General features: G+C 37.5%; 1 protein-coding gene across 5 annotated transcripts in view; it reads left to right on the top strand.

Moving 5' to 3' along the window:
• MAP3K4 (mitogen-activated protein kinase kinase kinase 4) overlaps positions 1-24,364 on the top strand; it is a 128,921-nt gene that overhangs the window by 39,266 nt on the left and 65,291 nt on the right. For all 5 annotated transcript variants that reach the window (XM_004044921.5, XM_004044922.5, XM_019029886.4 and 2 more), the window contains exons 2-3: positions 6,996-7,186; positions 21,356-22,719. In XM_004044921.5, the coding sequence (XP_004044969.2) occupies positions 6,996-7,186; positions 21,356-22,719 (1,555 nt within the window). The remainder of the gene's footprint in view (positions 1-6,995; positions 7,187-21,355; positions 22,720-24,364) is intronic.

Here is a 24,364-nt window from a genome sequence, read left to right on the forward strand (position 1 = left end):
AACTATATACTTAACAAGAGTTTCTGGTTTGTTCCTAAATCTATTTAGATCTTTACTTTTTAATTGTGATTGTGTAACTCAGTAGACTATTATACAAATCTATGAAATGTGAGTGTGAAAGAGAATTGTAGCTTCTACATAAACTAACTTGGAATGCTTTGCAAAGTGTCAGTATAGGTGAGTAACATTCAAAAAAAAAATTGCCATCAAATTAGGTGTAAGAGAGAACTGTGAAAGCTTAGGAAGAAAAATCATGAACGTCCAGAAAAATCGCTCTACAAAAGTCTTTAAATTCTTGTTCTATTTTAGAGAAATAGAGTGGAGATTGTAGATGATGCATTGTGCAACATCTGATAAGCCAGAGAGTTGACTCGGAACTTCCATCAGTGGACCCGCACTAAAAGACAAGGCTGTAGCCCTCATCAAAGTAGTGGTTGATTAAAACCCATTCATGGGTTTAAAGCAAAAATAAAATGTAAGGTTTGTATGTGTGGCAGTTACGTATTACAGTTTAACAAACCATACCAATGTTTAACAGCTTAAAATAAAAACCATTTATTAGCTGTCATGGTATTGAGTGGTTTTTCTGCTACTTACGGTGTTGGCTGCAGAGCAGGGACAAATGGAGATCCAAAATAGCCTCACTCATAGGGTTAGCAAGTTAAGTTGGTGCTGGCTGTCAGCTGGGAGCTCCTCAAGTTTGGGCTAGCTAGCTTCTCCTTCATGCACTTCTCCACCTAAGTTGGACTCCTTACCTGGTGGCTAGCTTTCCCAGCAGTACACAGGTGGCCTTCTTAAGGTTTAGGCCCGGGACTGGTCCAGTGTCATTTTTGCTACATTGCATGGGTTAAAGCAGTCACAAAGTCATTCCACATTCAAGCGTAGATATGCAGGTTTGTGACCATGGGGAGGCCGGTTTCATCAGGGACACCCAAAGTAACAGCTGCCACAGTATATTTTTTTTGTCTGCATGTTTCATTGTTAATGTTTTTGTATGTATGTTTAATTAACTGTCCAAGCACAAGTTCCAGTGGCATTGGATAAGACTTCTAAATTAAAGTGTTTACAAGAAAACAGTAATTTGATTAAAACTTGTATTCTTACTAATAAGTGTGGGGGCGTAGGGATTTCATTATTGGCAAAAATCAACAATCCTTCATTCTTGTAGCCTTTAAAAAATATATTTTAAAAATAGTGAAATGTTATTGTATTTTAAAAGGATTTGGATAACGATTAAATCCAAAGTATAGAAGATAAACTTACTTGATTTGTTTATTCAATCAGCAAGTAGTTTTGAACACATAATCTGCACCAGCCACTGTTCTAGACACCGGAGAAGCAGTGGTAAGGATGACAGGCTCCTGCTCTTCAGTAACTGTTGGGGAGATAGCGTCTTATTCATTTCCATAGGAAATCTTTTTTTTTTTAAATCTACATTTGTTTTAAAAAGATGAATTTTCATTAAAAAACAAGTCTAAATGTCTATCTTGAAAAATAACCAAGATTAGTTAGGTTTGTAAAGACCCCATGCTCTGAAACAGTGCAAAAGTTAGATAGTACATGTTGGATAAGCTCGAGGTTTGACCGTTCACCTGGAGGTGAGCTGATAAATGTTCAGCTCCAGATTGATGATAAAGATAACTAACATTGATAAATTGACTCGTGTAATATGGATAACTTATTAATAAATTGGCTCTTGTAGTATGAACCAAACATACAACCTCAAACTGAGCTTAGTTCCCTTTGATTAATACTTCAGGCCAAGCAAGCTATACACATTGTTTAAAGAAAAAGGAAACCTAGAAAATCTATGCCTTCTGCCTATGTCCCTCCTCTCTTTCCCCCAATAGCAGAAATCTCCCTAATACTTATTACCTAATAGAGAATAGGTGGAGGTGGATGAGAGAACTTCACACAGATGAATATTATACTTCACAAGTGGTTAAAATATCCATTTATTTCGAAGGATGTCGCTAAATGAAGTGTTTTGGTTTTTTTTGGCGGGGGTGGTGTTGGGGCAGGGGTGGCTTTTGCAGAACCACAGATGTTTTCAGACTCATCTAATCCGACTTCATCATTTTACAGATAGCTGTTTCAGGCACCATTGTGGTTTACCTAATATGTCAGAGCAGAACTATTTAACCCTAAATAACTTGAATTTTTGTTTTGTTTTCTTTTCACACATTTTTCCTCTAAAACCTACACCAAACTCCCTTGGGTTGAGTTCAAGACATACTTTGCCTAGACGAGATTGTAGTGTAATAATAGTACTTTAGCAGGGTTTTATGGTAAAAGAGTGAAATGTTTTACGTGACTGTCAGAAGTTTAGTACCAGAAAGACATTTCACATTTGCATGTTATTAAACACAAGTAAGACAAATGTTTCAGGGCAGCTGATGTAGACCTTGTACTACTTTCCTCATCCTAAATCATTGGTATACATGTAAACATTCTGAACTGGTCGGCTGACCACATTAGCTCATCTCACATGAACGATTACAAAATGAGGTTTTGGATGCTTACGGTTAGTTAATTGAAATGATGCAAGTTCTTTTGAACTTACCACTAGTATTTTTCTGGGTTTTGTGTATAAGTGTTTTGTTTGTTTGTTTGTTTTAAAGAAAAAAGAATAAAACTTTGCTTGATTTCTTTCCCTCCTATAATATGTTACTTCTAAGCTAAGGCCCTCAAACTAAGTTTTCTCTGGCTGCTTTTAATATTCTTCTCTTCATCATTGGTTTTCAGCGATTTGGTTATGATGTACATAACAACAGACTGGGAGTTTTCTTTATAGTTCTTTAGCTCAGAGTTTGTTGGATCTGTGAGCTTATGGTTTTCTCCAGATTTGAAAAATTTTCAGCCCTTCTTCAGAGATTTGTTTCTGTGCCTCCCTTCTCTAGTTCTGGACTCCAGCAACACATGGTTAAACTGCTTGATACTGTCACACAGGGCACTGGTACCCTGTTTTTTTATTTCTCCCAATCTTTTTCTCTCTGATTCATTTTCGATAGTTTCTGTTGCTGTGTCTTCAAGTTCACTGATGTTTTTCTGCTCTGTCTGGTCTGCTGTTAAACCCATATTTCAGATATGTTTTTTATCTTTATAATGTCTACTTGAGTCATTTCTGGTCTGTTTCTTTGGGTTTTTCTCCTGGTTTGGATCATATATTTTTTTCTTTGGTATTTTTGTTTGTTTGTTTGTTTGTCTGAGACAGGGTCTTGCTTTGTCACCCAGGCTGGAGTGCAGTGGCGCCAGCTCAAGTGATCCTCTCGCCTCCGTCTCCTTGAGTAGCTGGGACCACAGGTGCATGCCACCACACCTGGTTAATTTTTTGTGTTTTTTGTAGAGATGGGGTTTTGCCATGTTGTCCAGGCTGGTCTCAAACTCCTGAGCACAAGCAATTTGCCCACCTCAGCCTCCCCAGGTGCTGGAATTACAGACATGAGCCATTGCACTTGGCTGGTAATTTTTTGATAGGATGGAAAACATTGTGAATGTTATTTATTAGGTGCTAGACTCTTTTTAAAAGAAAGTTTCTTTAAATACTGTTGGATTTCGTTCTGACATGTAGGTGTTACTAAGTTGCTTGGATGGAATGTAAACCAGTATCTTTTCCAACAAGTGAGAATACCATGTTGACTGCATTAAGTAAATCCTAAGAAAGTATTAAATTCATTTTAATTACGAATTATAAGTATAGTGGCTGGTAGTACCGTTTGACATTTTCCTAACTCGTTTTCTGTGATGCTTAATGCGTAAGGAAGGATAAAATATACTATGTTTTGTCTTATTTTAATATTTTGTTTATGACAGTATTCATCTTCGTTTCAGTGTGATTTTTAAATGTTTACTGCTAGAATAATTAGATAATTTAGAAATACTTTGAAGTCAGTAGTTGTTCATTGTGTCTGTGTGAATGTGTAAGGATAAGACAGATGACTTTTGGTTTTGTAATAAATGCAGATCGGAAAACAAGGGATTGTTAGCTTCTATAGAATTGTTACAAGGATTTATTCTTGTACTTTTATTTGAGAGTACAGCCACATTAATTTTTCCATGTGTAGAGAAATAATTTGTCTACAGTTGGAGGATAGCACAACACAAATATTCTTCTGGGTCCCCAATGTAAAGTCTTCATAAAAGTTAGCCTTTTTATTATATGTACTTTCTTAGACCCTCTTTATCTGCTAAAGCACAGGACTCAATTCCCATGGCATGTAGATCCCACAAAGGTACTTCTTTATTTATTTTTAAAAAATCAGCTGTGCTTGTCTTTTTAGATCGTGACGCTCCTCAGGTCGGGGGGCTTGACATTTGGATCACTGAGGTTTGATATTATCAGTCCCTCTTCACAACAGTTCTCCTCCACTTTCATTCTGCATTGCATTAATTCATCATCCACACAGTACTGCTAGATACTAGCAAAACAGACCATTTTCTATTTTTCGTAGCCCTTTATTTCCATTACTTTAAAACACCTTTACAACTGAATTACCTGAAATGGTTAGAACGTAGACCTTTAAAATTCCAGATTATTAGTCTTAATAGTCTTAGAAAGATTCAATAATGGATGCTTCACCCATCCAGGACGGCTGAGACATGGCCTTAGCTTCTGAGTTCACATTCCTCCTCACCACAAAGGATGTGTTTTGAAAGAGATTTTGTTCGCTATTTCGTATCTGACTTCATTTTTCTAATTATCCTGTTATTCACTGCTGTCTGGCTTTGATGTATTTAACTGACTAAACATTTATGCTATAGTTTCCTGGCAGTTACCATTCTTATGTGTTAAGTGCATTATTATGAAAAGCACTGAATGAGAGCCCTATGCTGGACAGTCCTGGAGATTCAAAAGTAATAAAATACAGTCTTTTCTTAGCATTTCCTTTAAGTATATTAAGTGTGGAAATTAAATGAAAACAGAAACCTTATAATATTGAGTTCGAAAGAATTCAGCAGATGTTTCAGATGTTAAAAGTGCTTCCAGGCCTACACCATGCTCAACTCCTAGGTGAGCTTCTCTCTTAAGGTGAAGCAGATGAGCAAGAACTCAGGTTCCCTCACTGAGCACAGTGACCTCCTGTGATATGAGTGGTATCAAGCATTTAGTGAACACTTACTATATTCTGACTCTTTTGTTACGTGTACATTATTGGGTTTAATCCTCATAGGAATAAGTATTTATAAGTCTAAGTATTTATTATCCTTATTTTGTAAACGTACACAGTAGAGAGAAAATTTGTCCAAGGTCCACCCAGCTAATAGGCAGTACAGCTAGGATTTAAACGTGGGTCTACTACACCACCAAGCCTATGCTGCTTTTCATTCCAAACAGTGTTATTAACCAGTGCAACACATGGAAAATAAATAAATGATTTCGGTGCTTATAGCCATGTTCTTTAATCAGTCAAATCAAGTATTACACAGTGAGTATAGAAGAAGTGGGTGTAAGAAATTTCAAGTTAATCTGTACGTTTACACTTTATTGTGTGATGTTATGAGACTTAAATGATGTAGTTTAAGGAAATAGGTGCATTTAAAACGTATTTCTAAATTTGCACATGGTTTGAAGTTAGCTTTCAGGGGATTTAACTCGCATGTCTTGTGTGTACACATATGTTTAGGAGCACATGTGTACTGTCATAAAGTATTTAGAGTGGTCTTTAAGAATGCGGTTATTAAAAAATCAGTTTTTGACCTATTAGGGATCTTTTGTAGATTTCAGTACTGTAAATTTTTATAATTCTGCAATATTTTTATTTTTCAAAAGGTAATTTATTTTCTGCAGTTTTGTCAATCTAATTCAATAATAATGGGATCATACATTGTAGAGTAGCTTTTCTGTTTCCCTTATGACTTTGAAATAGCTTTGATTTTATATCAAGATATGAATTGCCAGGAAGAAATGGATTATATACTGGATATAATTTGGAGTTATGTTTATAAAATATAAAGCATATTTATATAAATATAAAGCATATTTTATAAATGTTCAGAAAGAGGTAGACTGTGATGGTACATATTTGGAAAGAATTTCATGATTGATTCCTTCTGTTTCACTTTTTAAGAATTGTATTTGCTCTCAATTTGTATCATTAAATTTTATTTTGTTAGCTTTGAGAAATTGAACTTTGTCAAAATAGTGATATTATTTGAGAAGTTGGCCAGGGATAGAGAATTGGCAGGCAGCGTTTTTAGAGAACAAATTAATGAGAAATTGCATTTTGAAGGTGAAAAGAAACAATTTTCTTTTTCCTCTTTTACATCATCCTTCACCCCTGCACCTTGCTTGAGCTCTGCACTGTGGTTTTTTTCTTCCTAATTTTTTATTGTGTTAAAATACACATAAGATAAAATTCAATGTTTTAATCATTTTCAAGTGGTTCAGTGGTATTAAATACATACATAATGTCTGCGCTGTAATTTTTATCAGACAACTTATAAATGGACCTGCCATACTTTCTCAGTACTTCGTGCTTTGCTGTGTGGATCATAGCAAAGTGCTCCTATACATTCTGTTTTCTGTGTGTTTCAAAGACAGAAAGAGGCGAGGCACTGAAGTTCAGAGCAGGACTGAACTTGCCCACTCATCAATTAAGCTGACAGTAGCTAGCACATAAGTACATTTTTAGTTCTGTCTGATTTGTATCTTCTAGTCCTTCACTGGTTTTTCCTTAAGGCGTAAGTTTTTAGTTCTATATTTCATTTGTGTTAGAAAGAGCTCTATAAACAAGAGAAACAGAAAGCATAACAGCTCTACCCACGTGGTACTCCTTGTTCATGGTAGGAGAAGCGGCAGTCACAATTATTACTCGCTTCAAGCGAAAGAAAAGTTCTCCTTTTGAGTTTTCACAGGTAAAAATGAGGAGGAGCACAGTTCTGAAGAGATTTTTCTGTACAAAAGTTTTACAAAGAATTATTTAAAAAATTATAAGTAAATTTGAATTCACTTAACTGTGTGACTGAATATTTTCCCTGCACACTGTCTTTCATAGGCAAGAGGGCACATTGGGAGATTCAGCTTGCAAGAGTCCTGAATCTGATCTAGAAGACTTCTCCGATGAAACAAATACAGAGAATCTTTATGGTACCTCTCCCCCCAGCACACCTCGACAGATGAAACGCATGTCAACCAAACATCAGAGGAATAATGTGGGGAGGCCAGCCAGTCGGTCTAATTTGAAAGGTGAGTCTTGTACCTGAAAAGAGGTGTACATGAGAGGGTATGGCACTTGATTGATTCTTTCTACAATAAAGTTAGCAATTTCTTTTATTTTTAATTTGATTTTAATGCTCCTATAAAGTTCAATTTTTTTTTGAATTATTACCATTAGTATTAATAAAATTGACACATAGTTTTCCAGAGATAGAAACGTTTGTCCTGAGTAATGGTTAAAGCCAGCAATGCACGGGCATTTGAAGATGTGAAAGAGGGCAAATGTTTCCCAGTGTACTAATACAAGATGGCAACTGGTTACATGGGATAGATGGCCTTCTATTCTTTCAGTCTCTGAGGCTGAAGTTTCTAGATTTCCTCTGCCCAGAAGTGGTGTATTGGGGATTTGAGGAGAGACAGAGCCAGGCTGTCTTCCCCTGGATTCCCTCTGCTCTCTGCTGGTGCCCTGGGGTGCTATCTTTAGTGTGTAGGGCTCTCTTTTTCATACTAAGCACAGTGACCCCACACCTAACAACCATGACAGAACCTGCTTTCTACTTTTCTCTTTATTTAGGATCGTAAAGTCCACATATTGCTCTATTAGACACGGAGAGTTTCGTGCTTTTTTTTCCCCCCAACCTCCTTTTAGTGGGACGTAACTGTTCTTTTTTTGTGGTACATGAATTGAATGATACTGCGCTGCAGCCTCCTTGTACCCTACGTGATGGCCTGGAACCTTGTGGTTTTAGAATTTACCTGTTAATCTCAGCAAACCACTTGTCCTAAAACAAATGCCATATATTCCTGGAATTTATTCAGCTATTACTGCATGAGATGCGGATTTTAGTCTTCATCTTGTCTGAGAAATTTCTTCCTGTTGACCTCACACTCATTTCTACCTCTCCACCTCACACTCATTTCTACCTCTCCCTTTCTGTAGTCTGTGTTCATTCTTCCTCTTTGTTCTGCTTCCTCTTTCTGTAGATTTCTTCCACATATTGAGCTTTGATGGCTGTTAGTGGCATCTTCACTTTGCATTCCCATCAGAGCCCTTCCTCAAGAGAGTAGGAGGGCAAGAGAAGTGGGTTTTGTTGTGTTGATTTGCTTGAGTGAGATGCTATCCAAGGGAAGTTCCCAAGCAGGAAAGAGTCTTTCCCACAAATGATTTTTCCACATAAGATACTTCTTATAAAACTTAATTTGCTGTAATTTTTTAACCTGTGGCCTGTACTTACCCCTTTGGAAATTTCCCACTGCAATTTGTCATCTTGAAAATCATTTATTGTACATTTTCTCAAAGAAATTTCTCAAATGACTATAGAAGTTTCTTATCTATGGTAGGAATCAGTGAAGTAGCATCTACTGAATCAACATTAGTTAATAAATATTTGCTTCGTGTTAGTAAAGTAAGAAGATGCCGGTAGTACACTTGCTTTTTCTTGTTGATTCATACTATTTTAGAACATGAGTTGAGAACACAATTTCCCCATTTTGTAGATTGAGAAACTGAGGCCCAGGGCTTCAGAGCAAATCTTTTTAAGTCCAGAAGGCTTGAGATAGTGTCAGGACTATTTGTACCACTAGTTCTCATGGTACTCTATTTGGACTTTTTCCTAGTACAAGCAACAGTGTTTACGCTTATCCGAAGGCAATATTTGAGTTGACTTTATGGTCTTTCACTAATCAGTGAGACAGCCAGTCACTAGATATTTGTTGAGGTTCTGTTGTCCTGCTGGTCTGTGCGAGAGATAGAGGGAAAGGAAACGATTGGCCCTTTTCTTCCACAATTTTTAAAATTGTTTATTTTATGAAATTATAGAATTTTAGAGCCGGCAGGAGCCTCAGAGATCATTTGCTCAAGTTCCTGCCGTTTTTCAGATGAAGAAGGTAATAATGCTCACAGACCCTTTGATTTATAGCTATCTGATAGCAGACCCAGGACACCAAAATCCTTAATAAGTTATTATTTTTCTTATTGCAAAAGATTATGTGTTTGTTGCAGGAAATTCAGAAAATACAGACAAAAGAATAAAAATCACCCGTTAAACCTAATACACAAAAGTAGCTTCTTTTACCATTTGTAAAAGCCTGACTACAGACTCTCTAGCTTTTTGCTATATATGTTTATGTTGTACTATCTTTACTATTTTATAATGGCTTCTTAAGTTTAATGTTTTATGAACTTTTTTTGTCACAGAATAGCCTGTACTTTTAATTTAAATGGCTGCTATATCATTTGTAGCAGCATCTTCACAGTTACCATTAGCAATTACTGGGTGCTTACTATGGGTTAATCACTGTGCTTAACACCTCAAAAGAATTATCTTTTGAATAATGTAACCCAGTGAGGTGTTGGTCTTATATAATACAAATTTTGAGTATCCCTAATCTACATTCTCCAGAGTCTGAGGCCTTTTGAATACAGACATGATGCTCCAAGGAAATGCTAATTGGAGCATTTTGAACCTCAGATTTTTGGATTTGTGGTGCTTACTCAGAAAGTATAATGCAAATATTCCAAAATCCAAAACACTTCTGGTCCCAAGCATTTCAGATAAAGGACTTTAAACCTGTACTTATTTTACAGCTGAGGAAACTGGCTCAGAGAAGTTTTACGGCTTTTAATTTTAAATGTCTCAGTCACATGTATATTAGAAAGTGGCTTCACATGTATGCCAGCTGGTGAATTATTTCTTGTGGACATTCTTGTTTATGAATACCAAGACAAGGTGGAAATGGGACGCCAGTGGTAGACAAGTGGGCCATTTTAATGTTTTAGTCTTGGTTGTGGTGGTTAATAGTCTTTGAGAATTTATTTGTTCTCAGACTATTGCAGCACAGCATGGTGGACAAAAGCAGAATCTTGGTTGCTTGATCACCCGGACTCCAGTCCTGGTTCCGCTACCTTCTGCGTATGCAGCCTCCATATCTCGTTTTCTCTATCTGTAAAATCATCTGCCTTATAGTGTTGTTAGGATTATATTCAGTATTAGTTATCATCATTATTATTGTAAACTCAGTATTTCTTTTATTTTTTCTGAGACGGAGTTTCACTCTTGTTGCCCAGGCTGGAGTGCAGTGGCGCGATCTCAGCTCACTGCAACCTCCGCCTCCCGGGTTCAAGCAATTCTCCTGCCTCAGCCTCCCGAGTAGCTAGGACTACAGGCATGCGCCACCATGCCCGACTAATTTTGTATTTTTGGTAGAGACGATGTTTCGCTATGTTGGCCAGGCTGGTCTCGAACTGCTGACCTCAGGTGATCCACCTGCCTCAGTCTCCCAAAGTGCTGGAATTATAGGCACGAGCAACCATGACCGGTTGTAAACTCAGGATTTCTTCCCAACACTTACTACTTTTTTTCTTGACTTAAATCTTAAAGCAAAATTAAATAATTACATTGTTGACATATCCTTATTAAATGGTGTGCCCATTTTTAGGACCCTGAGTCTTAGATTAAATGATTGTCTCAAGTCATGTAGCTACTGTTCCTGCTTCTGTCCTGCCTGGACTACACATTTCCTTGTATGTCTTCCTAGTCCTTCGCTTTATCTCACTACATAATGCTGCTAGTACATTTTTTTTTGTTACTGTTGCTGTTGCCTGTCTTTCCTTCCTTCCATCCTTCCTTTCATCCTCTTCCTTTCTTTTCTTTCTTCTGCCTTTCTCACGCTTTCTCTCCTCACTTCCTTTTTTCCTTTCCTCCCTCTGTTCTTTGCTTATTTCTCCTCCATTCTTTCCATTGAATCAGCATTTGAGTGACTCCGTAGGCATGTGCTCTTTTGGAAGATGAATAAGACCTAGTTCCAGGTCAAGTAGGGAGTACACAAATGACCAACAGTACAGGCTCATCTGGATGCACACAGGAGGCAGTATTGAGAAGACCTGGGCTTGGGAAGACTCCTGGAACAAGTGACATTTGTGCTTGTGACCTCAAAGCTGAGTCAGGAAGACCAGTATTTCAGACTAGCATGTGACTCATAATAATATATTGGCCCCCTCAGTATTTTGAGGAGCTTTTTAGAATTAATTAGATTGGTCAGATTTATTTAAAAAGCTGTCCAAGGAAATGTGAACTGTTACATTATTTCTTTCTCACTGCAACAGGCAGAGGATCTCTGAGTCATACTATTAACTTTAGAACTGCGGTCAGAGTTGGACTCATCTTTTAAACAGTCACCAATAACATTTGCATTTTTCAGATTATCTATTGTGTAACAAACCACTGTGAAACTTAGTGGCATGAAAGAGCAATTATTTTATTGCTCATGATTCTGTGGTTCAGGTGTGTAGGCAGGGTACAGGTCATCCCTGTCCCAGGATGTCTGGAGCCTTGGCTGGAATAGCTCAGTTGGCTGGAAACATCCTGGCTTGGCTGGGGCCCTAAGTCTGAGCCCTCATTTTTTTTGTCTGCATAGTGTCTGCTGGATGTCAAACATCCACCATGGCTCCCTCACTCACATATGTGTCTGTTCACTTGGGCTGAGAGAGCAGGAACAGCTGAGGGCTGCTGGCACAGTTTTCTTTCCATGTGATCTTCCTCATGGCTAGCCCAGGGTGGTCCTTGGGTAATTGGACTTCTTACACAGCAGCTGTCTTTCCTCAGAGCCAGTGTTTTGAGAGACTGAGGTGGAAATCGCAGGCCTTCTTAGGCCTTAGCTTCCGCGGTTGTGCAGTGTCACTTCTGTTGTGTTCTTTTAGTTCCATGAGGCTGGCCCAAATTCACTGTGGGAGGCGACTGCTCAAGGCAGCGGTACCAGGTCGGGTTTGTAGGTTACTTTGGGAAGTTAACTGCTACATGCATTCATTGTCAAGCTTTGGGGAATTAGAATCTGGTCAGTCATACTGTCTTTGCTTCCCCTAGCCCCGAACCCGCAAAAATGCAAAAAAAAAAAACAAACAAAAAAAAAACCATCAAGTACATCCCTGAAGGAATGTAAGGACTCAGAAAGGTAACTGAGGGGACTATTTAGAGGAAGAGATATGAACCAGCAATACTGGCTTTTTAGCTATGGTAGCCATGCTCATGAACTGATTATACGGGTATGATTCTTGAAATGTTATTACCTCTGTAGGCTCAGAGTATCTACTATTGTCATGTATTTGTTTTTTATAATTGTAAATTCAGATCTTGAGAAAATTGATAGCCCTAATTGTGGTGCATATGTGTGATTAGACAATTGACTCATTGAAATTATTTGATGGAATTATAATAGTGCTAATTTCCTGCAAATCGTTACCAGTGACATGTTAGAATGGGAAGTTATAGACAGGAGAAATTAGAGATAAAACATTGGTACTAAGAAGAATGCCTGTAAATAAGCTCTTAGTTTTGTAAAGATAAGAGAGATGCACACCATAATACAGCATTATGGAATTTTACAAAGTTAGTTGAATTAGAACATCCAACATATAACTGCTCTTTTCCACTTAGTAATAGGTGGAGGCCATTGTTCTGTGTAAGGACATTTAAACTAAGGTATTGTTTGGATCATTATAACCATGTTCCCTATAGCGTGTTTCCATATTTTCAAACAAAAAATACTATTGTGGGGAGCGTCTCTGTTCATTTATCTTTACTCATATATGGAGTATTTTTGTAGATTAGATACCTAGTGGTGGAATTGCTGTATTGAATGGTATGTGTGTTTTAAATTTGGTAGATATTGTGCATGTCATTCTGCAAAAGGACCGTTCATTTTGATACTCCTACCAACAATGTATGAATACCTCGTTTCTTTGTATTTTCTATATTATTAATATAAAAATCTGCCAGTTTAGCTGTTTAAATTTGCCTATTTCTCATTTTATATTTATCTTTACTAAGGAGAATATAGTTGGGGATTGTGGTTGAATGCATAAGGCCAGTATGAAATTTACTGGAAATATGAGGCTACATACAAGTACTATATATAGACATTTACATGGTGTGTGTGCAACCTACACACACACAGATATATACAGCTTCAGAAATGTCTCACTTGAATCACAGTATTTAATTGAATGCGACTATTTAGAAAACGTGAGGAATCAAAGAAAGTTATCAAAGCCCTATTACTTTATATTGCAATCACGAGGATTGTGGGTCCTTGGAAACTGAATGCAGATTTTATTATGTGCATGTGTGCATTTTTGTAAGGAGTCCATAGTTTTCATCAGATTCGCAAATGTAGTCTGTGACCCAAATAAGGTTAAGAAGCATTGACCTAGATAACATTTACCATAAATTTAACAAAAGTGCTCATCCTGACATGAGTTGCAGTCAAAGGATAAAGCCATCAGATGCATAGCAAATTCAAAATTAGTGCAAAGGCTACAAGGTCTCTTCCACACTAGCCAAGAACAGACATAGTCCCCTAACTCCACATTTGCTGGTTTTACAGAAAATGACTTTTTAAAAGGTCATAAATGTCAACAAGTTTGTTCAGTAAGAGGATATTATCTTTGTGCAAATAGGGATAGAAAGGAGGCAGTGACTCCTGTGAGGTCCACCCACTTTCTCCCCATTGATCAAACACTGTTCTCCATGCTGCTGGCCAGTGGGTTCTGCAGGTGCAGTTAACCTCCCAAACCTGTTGATGTTGAGTTAATGAAAGGGAGATTGTCTTCCACGGGCTGGCTTAATCAGAAGCCTGGGAGCCACCTGGAGGAGAAGGTGAAGCAGCCATGTCCAGAGTGTTAGTAGGAGAAGGCTGTGGGTAGGAGAAGGCCAAGGTGGAGCAGAGCTAGAACTGCTGCCCTGGAAGGAGGGCCTGGTGGCTTGCAGCCCAAGGAATAGCAGGAGGACCAGCCCTACCTCCAGCACCTGCCCAAGGAACATATAGCTCTAGGATTCACTTTCTCAGAACCCAACCTGACTACCTATCGGCAAATCCATGAATGCTGACCATGCTGATGCCTTCCCAGCACCTGTCTGTGGGTAACTATCTCTTAACAGGAGCCCCTGGGGGCTGGAGTGCAGGCTACTGGCATCTCTACGCTGCCAGTCATCCCTGGTCCTTCCCCTAACCCTGCTGAGGCCCAGGACCCTCAGCCCACAGGCATCTGTGAGGGAGCAAGGAAGTGAACCCCTGAGATATGGCCATTTGCAGGGCTGTCACATGGAGGACTTGCCTCTAGGGGCTCAGCTGGTATGGGGGCAAGGGTAGGGCCAGGAGCCTGTTGTCGGCTAAGGCTCCAGAGAGGACCACGGCCATCGCAGCAGCAGCTTTAGATCTGGTGACTTTCAGGAGCACAGGAAATCATCTTCCTGATGCCTCGGACATGGCCCCCAGGTGCACTTGGGCCTCAATGGGGCTGCCCTGTGCAGCCACTCCCACTACAGCTTGTGCAGGGCTTTAAGCTCAGTGCCTTGTCTTGGACCTTTTAGACCAGTGTGGCTGTTACATAGAGAGTTGACCAGCAGAAACTGGTATCTCCACTTCAGGTGTGGGCTACTTGTGATACCAGATGGACAGAAGGTGGACAGACTCCACCCATGGACAGGCAGATGCTCTCAGGGAGGGTAAAGGCCTTGAGTTATTGTTTTTTTTTTTTTTTTTTTTTTTTTTTTAGAGATGGGGCCTCGCTATGTTGCCCAGACTGGCCCGGAACCTCTGGACTCAAAGTGATCCTCCCGCCTCAGCTTCCAGAGTAGCTGACCCTCCTGGTGTGTGTCACCACCACAAGTTTCAGGCCTTCTTTTAAAGGGCTTTTATGTGATTAAGTCAGGCCCACTCAAGAAAATCTCCCTTTTGATTAAACAAAAATGAGCTGGCTAAGGACTTTAATTATATCTACACAGTCCCTTCTTAGCAGCAGGATGTTAGTGTATGTTTGAACAGTGGAGAGAAGAGGCTGTGTACTACAAAATGGCTGCTGCGTCTCATGGCCCAGTCTTCACCAAAAGCTGAAAATTCCTGTCTTATTGGGAAAACTTTCTTAATTTATATGATAGTTTAAAAAAAGGCATTTTATCTAAAGACTGTGTTTGAGTGTTGGGTAAGGATGATTAGCTCTGCATTACCTGGAAGTCTGCTATCTGACGTCCCAGTTGATGTAACCTGCCAGGTAAACGCGAATGAACTCAGTGAGTAGGCTTGATTTCATACTGTGGTGAGTGTTAAGTTTAACACCACAGGAGCTAGCTGTGGTGTTATTTGAGATTATGCTTTTGGATAATGGTAGTCATTACCAATTTATAGCAATTAAGATTTTGATACGTTTTGGACAATATTTAGTCAAATATAACTGTTTGTTCTTAAGGTTGGTTTAAGAGAAAGACAGTCAAACCATTTTTTTCCTTAAATGTTTGTTTTGTTTTTAATATAGCAGAAGGAAGTACATTCAGTTTATCTCATAGTTTAAGTAGGTGAAATAGGAATAAAAGACACCCAAGCCAAAGCCCTTTTCAGGGCATTGCTGGGTTATCATTGTCAGCTTCATTTTGCATTTCTATTCTAGCACTGCCCTAGCGGGATGGTCATCAGCCATAGCTGGGTTACAGAAGTAGAGCAAATATTTTGCAATTTATATGAGAATTTGCACACACACACACACACACACACATCCCTGTTAGGAAATATCTCAAGGTGTGTGTGTGTGCATGCATGCGTGTGCCTATATATATGTGTGTGTAAATGTGTGTATCTGCTAACAGTAGTGAAATTAGAATGTTTGCTTTTTAAAGAATATCATACTGATGTAAAATGGAGCTGGTAAAATGGTTACAAGTCAGATTCAATCTGTATAGCTAGTGAAATGTTTGTGTCAACCAGAGTGGATTTAAATCCATATTTCAGCTCTTTAGTCTAAACTTAGCCTGACTTTCAGGGTCCTGGTTTGTGTTTCCAGGCTTCCATATACAGGCTCAGTGTTCAGCCACACTCTTTTCTTTGCTGCCCTTGTGTCTCTTCTTTGCTGGCTTCAGATATGCTCTTGCCTTCTTTACTTCCCTTATTTAAGCTTCCATTCTTCGAGGCCCCAAATCAAGTACTTGCTTTTACTTTAAGCCTTTACAGACTAGTTAGCCTGTGTAATCTTTTGTGGTACTCGCTGTGTTAGCCTTTCCTTGGTCAGTTGGTACTGCCTTGCAAACACCTTTGACAAGTCCAAGGATGGTGTGGTGGCACCAACTTGGGCTAGGACCCCTGTTCTGACATTAACCATGTGTCTAACCATCTGTGTTCTGTGGTAATCTTCATCATCATGTTGTTATGAAAATTATGACAATGTTTGTGAAGCCCTTACCTGGAAAATGGAAGCTGGATAAAGCAATTTCTCAAAATGTGGAGCCATTGTAGCCATGTCAGAGATACGTGCACTTTAGCAGGAACGCAGTGATTTCGAACATACACTGAAATTTGACAAGCTTGAATTAGATGATCTCTAAGTCCCTTCAGGTTGCTGACTTGTCTGGTATTCTAGTTCATCATTACTCTGAAGATCATCTCACGCTTAAAGATTATCCATCTGTTTACATCTCATTTGAGAGCTCAAATAAGGCTGGTTTCTAAAATTTGGACAATATGTATATGGGAGAACATAAAAATTGCAAGAGTTTGATTAAAAATACAATTAACACATATTCTAAAGAGCCATTTTTAGTTGTAGATGGTGGGAATTCATTTGTTTGTCTTACATCCGTCAGATGAACCATATCGCTTGTCATTGGTTCCTTTCAGTTTCGTTATAAAGTTTTCTTTTAAAAAAATTTTTATGTTCTTCTGATTTTACCAGAATTATTGGTGATTGGCCAAAGGAAAAAGTGTTCCAGAGGTTTGCTTTAATTGTGCTACAAAAATCACACCATTTGATTTATAGTCACTTGGGAGATCAGGTGTCCCATTCATCTTAAGTTATTAGGAACTATTTTTGTAGTCCTGTAATTAGAACTTGCCAAATAAAACATTCTATATAGCTAACTCCTGTACTTTTTATTCATTTTCCTTTTCAGAATTCTTCTGTTTCCATTTGACTTTTGTTAATTGCAAAGGAATTTAGTATTAATAGGAAACCAAAAAAACAAGCACACCTGTCCATCAGTAATAGGCTTTTGGTTGTTATTAAAAAGTTTCTTAGTCATGTCAGAGTGGGTAAAGACAAAATGTAAAAATGCTCAGGGAAATGACTAAGTCTATAGACTACCCCCACACCCAACACCCTAATGTTGTTCTCAGATCTCCCTTAATTGATAAGTCCCTTATGATTTTATAGAGGCCTAACTGGTCATCAGTTGCCAGAAAGCACTCTTGGGTTTACTCTCTGTGTTAGTCCATTTTGCGTTGGCTATAAAGGAATACCTGAGACTGGGTAATGTGTAAAGAAAGAGGTATATTTGGCTCATGGTTCTGTATGCTATACAAGCGTGGCACCAGTATCAACTCAGCTTCTGGTGAAGCCTCAGGAAGCTTTTACTCATGGCAGAAGGTGAAGAGGAAGCAGGCATGTCACATGGAGAGAGAGGGAACAAGAGAGAGCTCTCACATGAACTAATAGAGTGAGGACTCGCTGGTTCCCGTGGGGAGGGCACTAAGCCATCCATGAGGAATCTGCCCCCATGACTCAGACATCTCTCATCGGGCCCCACTTCCAACCCTGGGGGTCACATTTCAGCATGAGATTTGGAGGGGGCAAATATACAAACCAAATCACCCTCTCCTTCTGTCACAAGTATATTATTTTAAAAATGTAGCTACTGCTGAGGTAGAGTAATTGGTATATCCTTTTTGCACAGTAGCTAGACACGAGTTTGTCTATTTTAAGTTCGAATTGCATCATTATTTAAACTAAGATGTATGAATTTATATTTTGTGTATATTTTTCCAAAACCAACTTGGGTTTTGTTTTGGGGTGGGGGGGAACAAAAAGCTTCTCTGTCCCATCTTGCTCCTTTCCCAATTTGCTTTTCCTTAAACCTACTATGTAGGTCCAAATATTAAACTATTGCTTTATCTGAACACAAAATTTCAAAAAATTGTGTAATAGACTGTTTTGTATGCTGTGAGATAAACTTAACAAGATTTGTATTTAACCTATAAAAGTTACTTTTTCAGGCTTGCTGAAATGAGATTATGTTTATGTGGAAAAATGGGATTGTGGCATTTTTTCTTAGATTGCTTTCATTGTTGGAATAAAGGTCTAGGGTGAGAAGCTTCATCTGTTATTATTTTCATGTTTTGCCCCTGGTAAGTGTAGCACAGATTTGGAATGATGCTTGTAGCCAGTCTTCTGGGACTATTAAAGTCATTTAATCCTTAGTTTTCACTTAGGACGTTTCAATCATAGATTAGAAGAACTTGAATAAATTATATAAGAAAAGTAATATTTTTTCACTCTCAACTATTACTTTCCAATTATAAATTGTATGCAGATAGTCTGTGGCCATTATCAATAATGCACCACATTAGTTTTATAAAGTATTTTAAAAATCCCAAAACCTAAGCCAACAAGATTGTTTTTTATTTCACAAGTTTTTGTTTCCTTTGACTCAAAATCATTTATTTGGGTGTACATAATAGTTAATACACATTCTATTCTAGGTCTTCATTGCCTTTCTTATGCACACTTTTCTTGGATGTTCTTATCTACTATCACGATATTAAATAATATCTGTACATACTAATAATTTCCAAATCCATTTCTCTGGATTTCTCTCCTAAGCCCAACATGTATGTTTTTTTAGTTACCTATAGATATTTCCACATGTATGTCCCATAGGCACGTCAAATTCAGTGTATTAGAAACTAAACTCATTTTCTTTACCTCCAGTCCTACACAGTGATACAATGTGTATGTCATTTTGTGTTTCCCAGTAATAAAGTATAATATAAATTATCTTGAAAAATATAGTGGAGTTAAATGTGGAAGCATTGGTCATTTTTGCTTTCAAAATACCATTGGTTAACCAAATAGTATGTATGTGCTCTGTTAATAAAGGTATAAAAAACACAGTTAAACGCATCAGAGCAAGAGAATTAAAGTTGGTCTAAGCAATTTTTTTATATAAATAAGAGTTGATAAGCATTTATAGCTAGAAACAATAAAACTGAAGAAATTTTCTTAAATGGACTATATAAAAAGTTTAAAGACATTTAGAAGTAGATTAGTACTAAAGATAAAAATTCTATCTTAAAATTTTTAAATTTAAAAAATAATAATAATAGTTTGCATACTAAAATACAGCAAAAAATCTCTATGGACAGATTGGTTTAAAACCTTTTTTGATGGATCATAAAGTAAATTTAAGGCAAGTTTATTATAAGGTAAACCAAGCTGTAAGTGCTCTTTGGGAAATTTGTTTAAAAATCCTTATTTTAAGACTAATTTGAATCGATTAGGAAGTAAATTGGTTTTAAGCGAATTTTCATTGGTGCATTGGTTTGTGGTATATTGGTTTGTAACCCATGTAAATATACCCTATTCCATCAAATCTGAAGATATACTAATATGTCTTTAGATATTACATTCACAACTAATCTCTTATATATTCCCAATCACCTAAAACTAGGTGATATTATATACTAAGAAAATTATATAATAATTTCTTAGTATAATTATTATATTAATAATATATAATAAAATTCTTAGTATATAAGAAATATATACTAAGATTATAATATATTCTAAGGTAAAAACAGCTTATAATTGATGGTGTGTTCTCATAATTGGAATTTTTATTTATTTAAAGAGATCTTTTATACTTTCTGATATGTAGATATATATTTCACTTATGCATATATATATATATGTTTCAAAAAAATGGGCCAGGCATAGTGGCTCATGCCTGTAATCTCAGCACTTTGGGAGACAGAGGTGGGAGGATTGCTTGAGCCCAGGAATTTGGGACCAGCTTAGGAAACATAGTGGGATCCTGTCTCTACCAGAAAAAAAAAAATTAGCTGGGTGTGGTGATGCGTGCCTGTGGTTCTAGCTACTTGGGAGGCTGAGGCGGGAGGATCACTCGAGCCCAGGAAGTTGAGGCTGCACTCCAGCCTGTCTCAGAAAAAAAGAAAAATGTAAATGAAAAATATTGGCAAATATGTCCCTAAAACTTACTTATATCATCATTGATTATATATAACATTCTAATTTCAGAGATGTTAACGTATGGAAAAATGTGTGTCCTAGATTCAATGAAATAAACTATGCTGTGAGTGTAGAGGGTAGATTGAGATGGCGTTATAGGTTTGGGCATTATCGATATATGATGTGGAAATGAATGAGATCACCCAGGGAGAAGAGATCTAAGATTAGCACTTGGAGAAACATTAACATTTTATGTAGTGAGCAAAGCTCCAAGGAGGTACTTGAAAAGAAGGGACTTAAGGAAGTGTAAGAACCCAGAAGCAACAGAATGAAAGGATTTCAGTAACGCAGAGCAATTAATAGTGTTAAAAGTGCCATACAGGAAAGAGGATGTATGTGTGTTCATTTTAAAGCTTGGAATCAGATTATAGAACCTTTTCTAGATGTTTGAAGGAAGTGGGTGATTTTTGCTTTTTTCTCATTAATTGTAAATGATTTTACATGCCAGTATAACATACTAAGCAAATTATACCAAATTAGTCTATATGTCTTCAGTCTTGCTAATTTTAAATTTAAAATGTTACTGCCCACTTGTTTGTGGCAAAGGAGAAATAAAGGAATAGAATAAACTAAGGTCAGTGTTTTTGTCTGTCAACTGTCTTTCAGTTTTTTATGAGAATAATCTTAGGGTGCCTTAAGTATTCTTGCATCAGTGTGCCTAATTTTATCAATGAGTAAAGTAATCCAGGTAATTTACGTGATTTCCTCTTAAGTTTACACATTTAGCTAATGACCAATGCAGGAATTAAATATATTTTCTCATCCGGGTGTCCGTCAGATCTCCCGTGCTGTTTCTTCCTCCTTAAATTGAAGGTGATTACTTACGGAAATTTGGTTAAATGATTTGATAACTATGCTTTGTAGCATAGAGAGAAATAAACAGCTAGTTTAGGTAATTAGTTGTGAATATAAGAGAATACAGCAAATACTGGAAAAATGGATAAATTTTTTTAAAATATAGAAAATGTTATATATATTTTTTGACTCCTTTAATTTTTAGGATATGGTATGCTTTTTTTTCTTCCATTAGCAGTCTGAAAATATAAATACGTGTGAATACCAGTTTTATTGAAAATATTGAGAGTAGCTTCATATTTTAGAGTTATATAATGTTCTGTTAATTTTTTTTTTAATAGAAAAAATGAATGCACCAAATCAGCCTCCACATAAAGACACTGGAAAAACAGTGGAGAATGTGGAAGAATACAGCTATAAGCAGGAGAAAAAGATCCGAGCAGCTCTTAGAACAACAGAGCGTGATCATAAAAAAAATGTACAGTGCTCATTCATGTTAGACTCAGTGGGTGGATCTTTGCCAAAAAAATCAATTCCAGATGTGGATCTCAATAAGCCTTACCTCAGCCTTGGCTGTAGCAATGCTAAGCTTCCAGTATCTGTGCCCATGCCTATAGCCAGACCTGCACGCCAGACTTCTAGGACTGACTGTCCAGCAGATCGTTTAAAGTTTTTTGAAACATTACGACTTTTGCTAAAGCTTACCTCAGTCTCAAAGAAAAAAGACAGGGAGCAAAGAGGACAAGAAAATACGTCTGGTTTCTGGCTTAACCGATCTAACGAACTGATCTGGTTAGAGCTACAAGCCTGGCATGCGGGACGGACAATTAACGACCAGGACTTCTTTTTATATACAGCCCGTCAAGCCATCCCAGATATTATTAATGAAATCCTTACTTTCAAAGTCGACTATGGGAGCTTCGCCTTTGTTAGAGATGGAGCTGGTTTTAATGGTACTTCAGTAGAAGGGCAGTGCAAAGCCACTCCTGGAACAAAGATTGTAGGTTACTCAACACATCATGAGCATCTCCAACGCCAGAGGGTCTCATTTGAGCAGGTAAAACGGATAATGGAGCTGCTAGAGTACATAGAAGCACTTTATCCATCATTGCAGGCTCTTCAGAAGGACTATGAAAAATATGCTGCAAAAGACTTCCAGGACAGGGTGCAGGCACTCTGTTTGTGGTTAAACATCACAAAAGACTTAAATCAGAAATTAAGGATTATGGGCACTGTTTTGGGCATCAAGAATTTATCAGACATTGGCTGGCCAGTGTTTGAAATCCCTTCCCCTCGACCATCCAAAGGTAATGAGCCGGAGTATGAGGGTGATGACACAGAAGGAGAATTAAAGGAGTTGGAAAGTAGTACGGATGAGAGTGAAGAAGAACAAATCTCTGATCCTAGGGTACCGGAAATCAGACAGCCCATAGATAACAGCTTCGACATCCAGTCGCGGGACTGCATATCCAAGAAGCTTGAGAGGCTTGAATCTGAGGATGATTCTCTTGGCTGGGGAGCACCAGACTGGAGCACAGAAGCAGGCTTTAGTAGACATTGTCTGACTTCTATTTATAGACCATTTGTAGACAAAGCACTGAAGCAGATGGGGTTAAGAAAGTTAATTTTAAGACTTCACAAGCTAATGGATGGTTCCTTGCAAAGGGCACGTATAGCATTGGTAAAGAACGATCGTCCAGTGGAGGTAGGTTTCCAGTAGGTATTAATACAATGATATCCTTAGTTCCATTTATTTATTGCAAATTATAATGTTGGTGTTAATGTACTTTCATATTCTAATATTTTTGAACACAAATGGCAGTTATAAATTGCACATTTAAGCATTTCTGTAAAGTACTATGATTAAATAGATCTATGAAAACTGCATGAAATTTAGTGAATTAAGTGCAGGGTGGTATGTGGAGGGAATAAGTTCAACCACGTAAATACAGGATGGCAAAGGACAGGCTGGGTATAAACAAAAATGGAAGGAAGAAAGCCATAGTCATGGATGACCACAAGCTGCATGTGAGTCAGGAAAAAAGTCCACGTCACGCTCAGGTGTTTATAAATGAATAGGGCACCCAAGGTCAAGGAGAGAATTCTTTCTCTATCCTTTGAAGTTGTTTTCTCTCTTTTGATTAGCATGTGAAGTTTTGGTCACTGTATTTTAAAGAGATGTAAATTATAGAGAAATGTCAGAATGATCAAAGGGAAAAAGCCAACACTATCTCGCAAGGTTAAAGTGTTCAGTGCAGGTGATGAAAGTTTAAGGGAAGTCCTGATTTTTGTCAGGTATGTGTTTCGATATGTGTAGATTTTTGTGAGAGGAATGTGCCCACTAGAGGAAGTGACTTGAAAACAGTATAGATTTGCTTTTGATAGCTTGACGTGTTACAAATTCCTTATTGTAAAGGGTGGTAATACTAGACAAGGGCATTTTGTGGGATATCATTCTTGAGAGTCCAAAATAGTACTGTACAAGTGATTTTGCTTTTCTGGTGAGTTTGCATGTTCGTCTGGCTAAAAGTGAAACCCAAATCTTTGAAATACCTTATACCTGTGTTAAGTCTGTGATTCTGAATTTTAGTAGCTGTATACATGCATATGTACAATCCCCTTGGTATCAGAGGTGGTTTGGTTTTGGGACTTCCCACGGATCCCAAAATCCGAAAACGCTCAAGTCCCTCATACAAAACGATGCAGTATTTGCATATAACCAATGCACAACCTCGTATGCTTTAAATAATCTCGAGATTATGTGTAATGCCTTGTGTAATATAAATGCTGTGTAAATGGTTGTTAATACTGTATAGTTTGGGGAATAATGGCAAGAAAAAAGTTTGTACATGTTTAATACAGATGTAGTTTTTCTTCCCAAATACTTCTGATCTGCAGTTGGTTGAATTCATGGATGTGGAACCCACGGATATGGAGAGCCAACTGTATATACTTGTTATTTTTATTTTTTTAACTTCATTTTTTTTTTACACAGCCTGGCTTGCTTTAAATTCATTAACGATAAACAACTTGGAAACTATGGAAAACACCTGAAGAGAACTTGAGTTTGCAAGATTTTAATTTTTTATTCTGACAGCCGGATTATGAGCCCGTAGGAGGAAGGGGTTAAGCATTCACATAAATTCAGGAAGATGTTTACAACATGAACCAATGCTTTGTAGCTATATTTTAAGAGATTTACTTTGAATATTATTTTGATTAGAAATCTTAAACATGAATGGCTGGAGTGGTTTAATTTCATTAAGGACATATGTTGGCAAGACAGGATTGATGTTTAATTTGTATTGTGACCGCTGGTTTTGAAGTAACATGAGTGAAGAAAAAAGTCC

The sequence above is a fragment of the Gorilla gorilla genome, chromosome 5 (genome assembly GCF_029281585.2).
Source record: "Gorilla gorilla gorilla isolate KB3781 chromosome 5, NHGRI_mGorGor1-v2.1_pri, whole genome shotgun sequence".
Classification (NCBI taxonomy): Eukaryota; Metazoa; Chordata; class Mammalia; order Primates; family Hominidae; genus Gorilla; species Gorilla gorilla.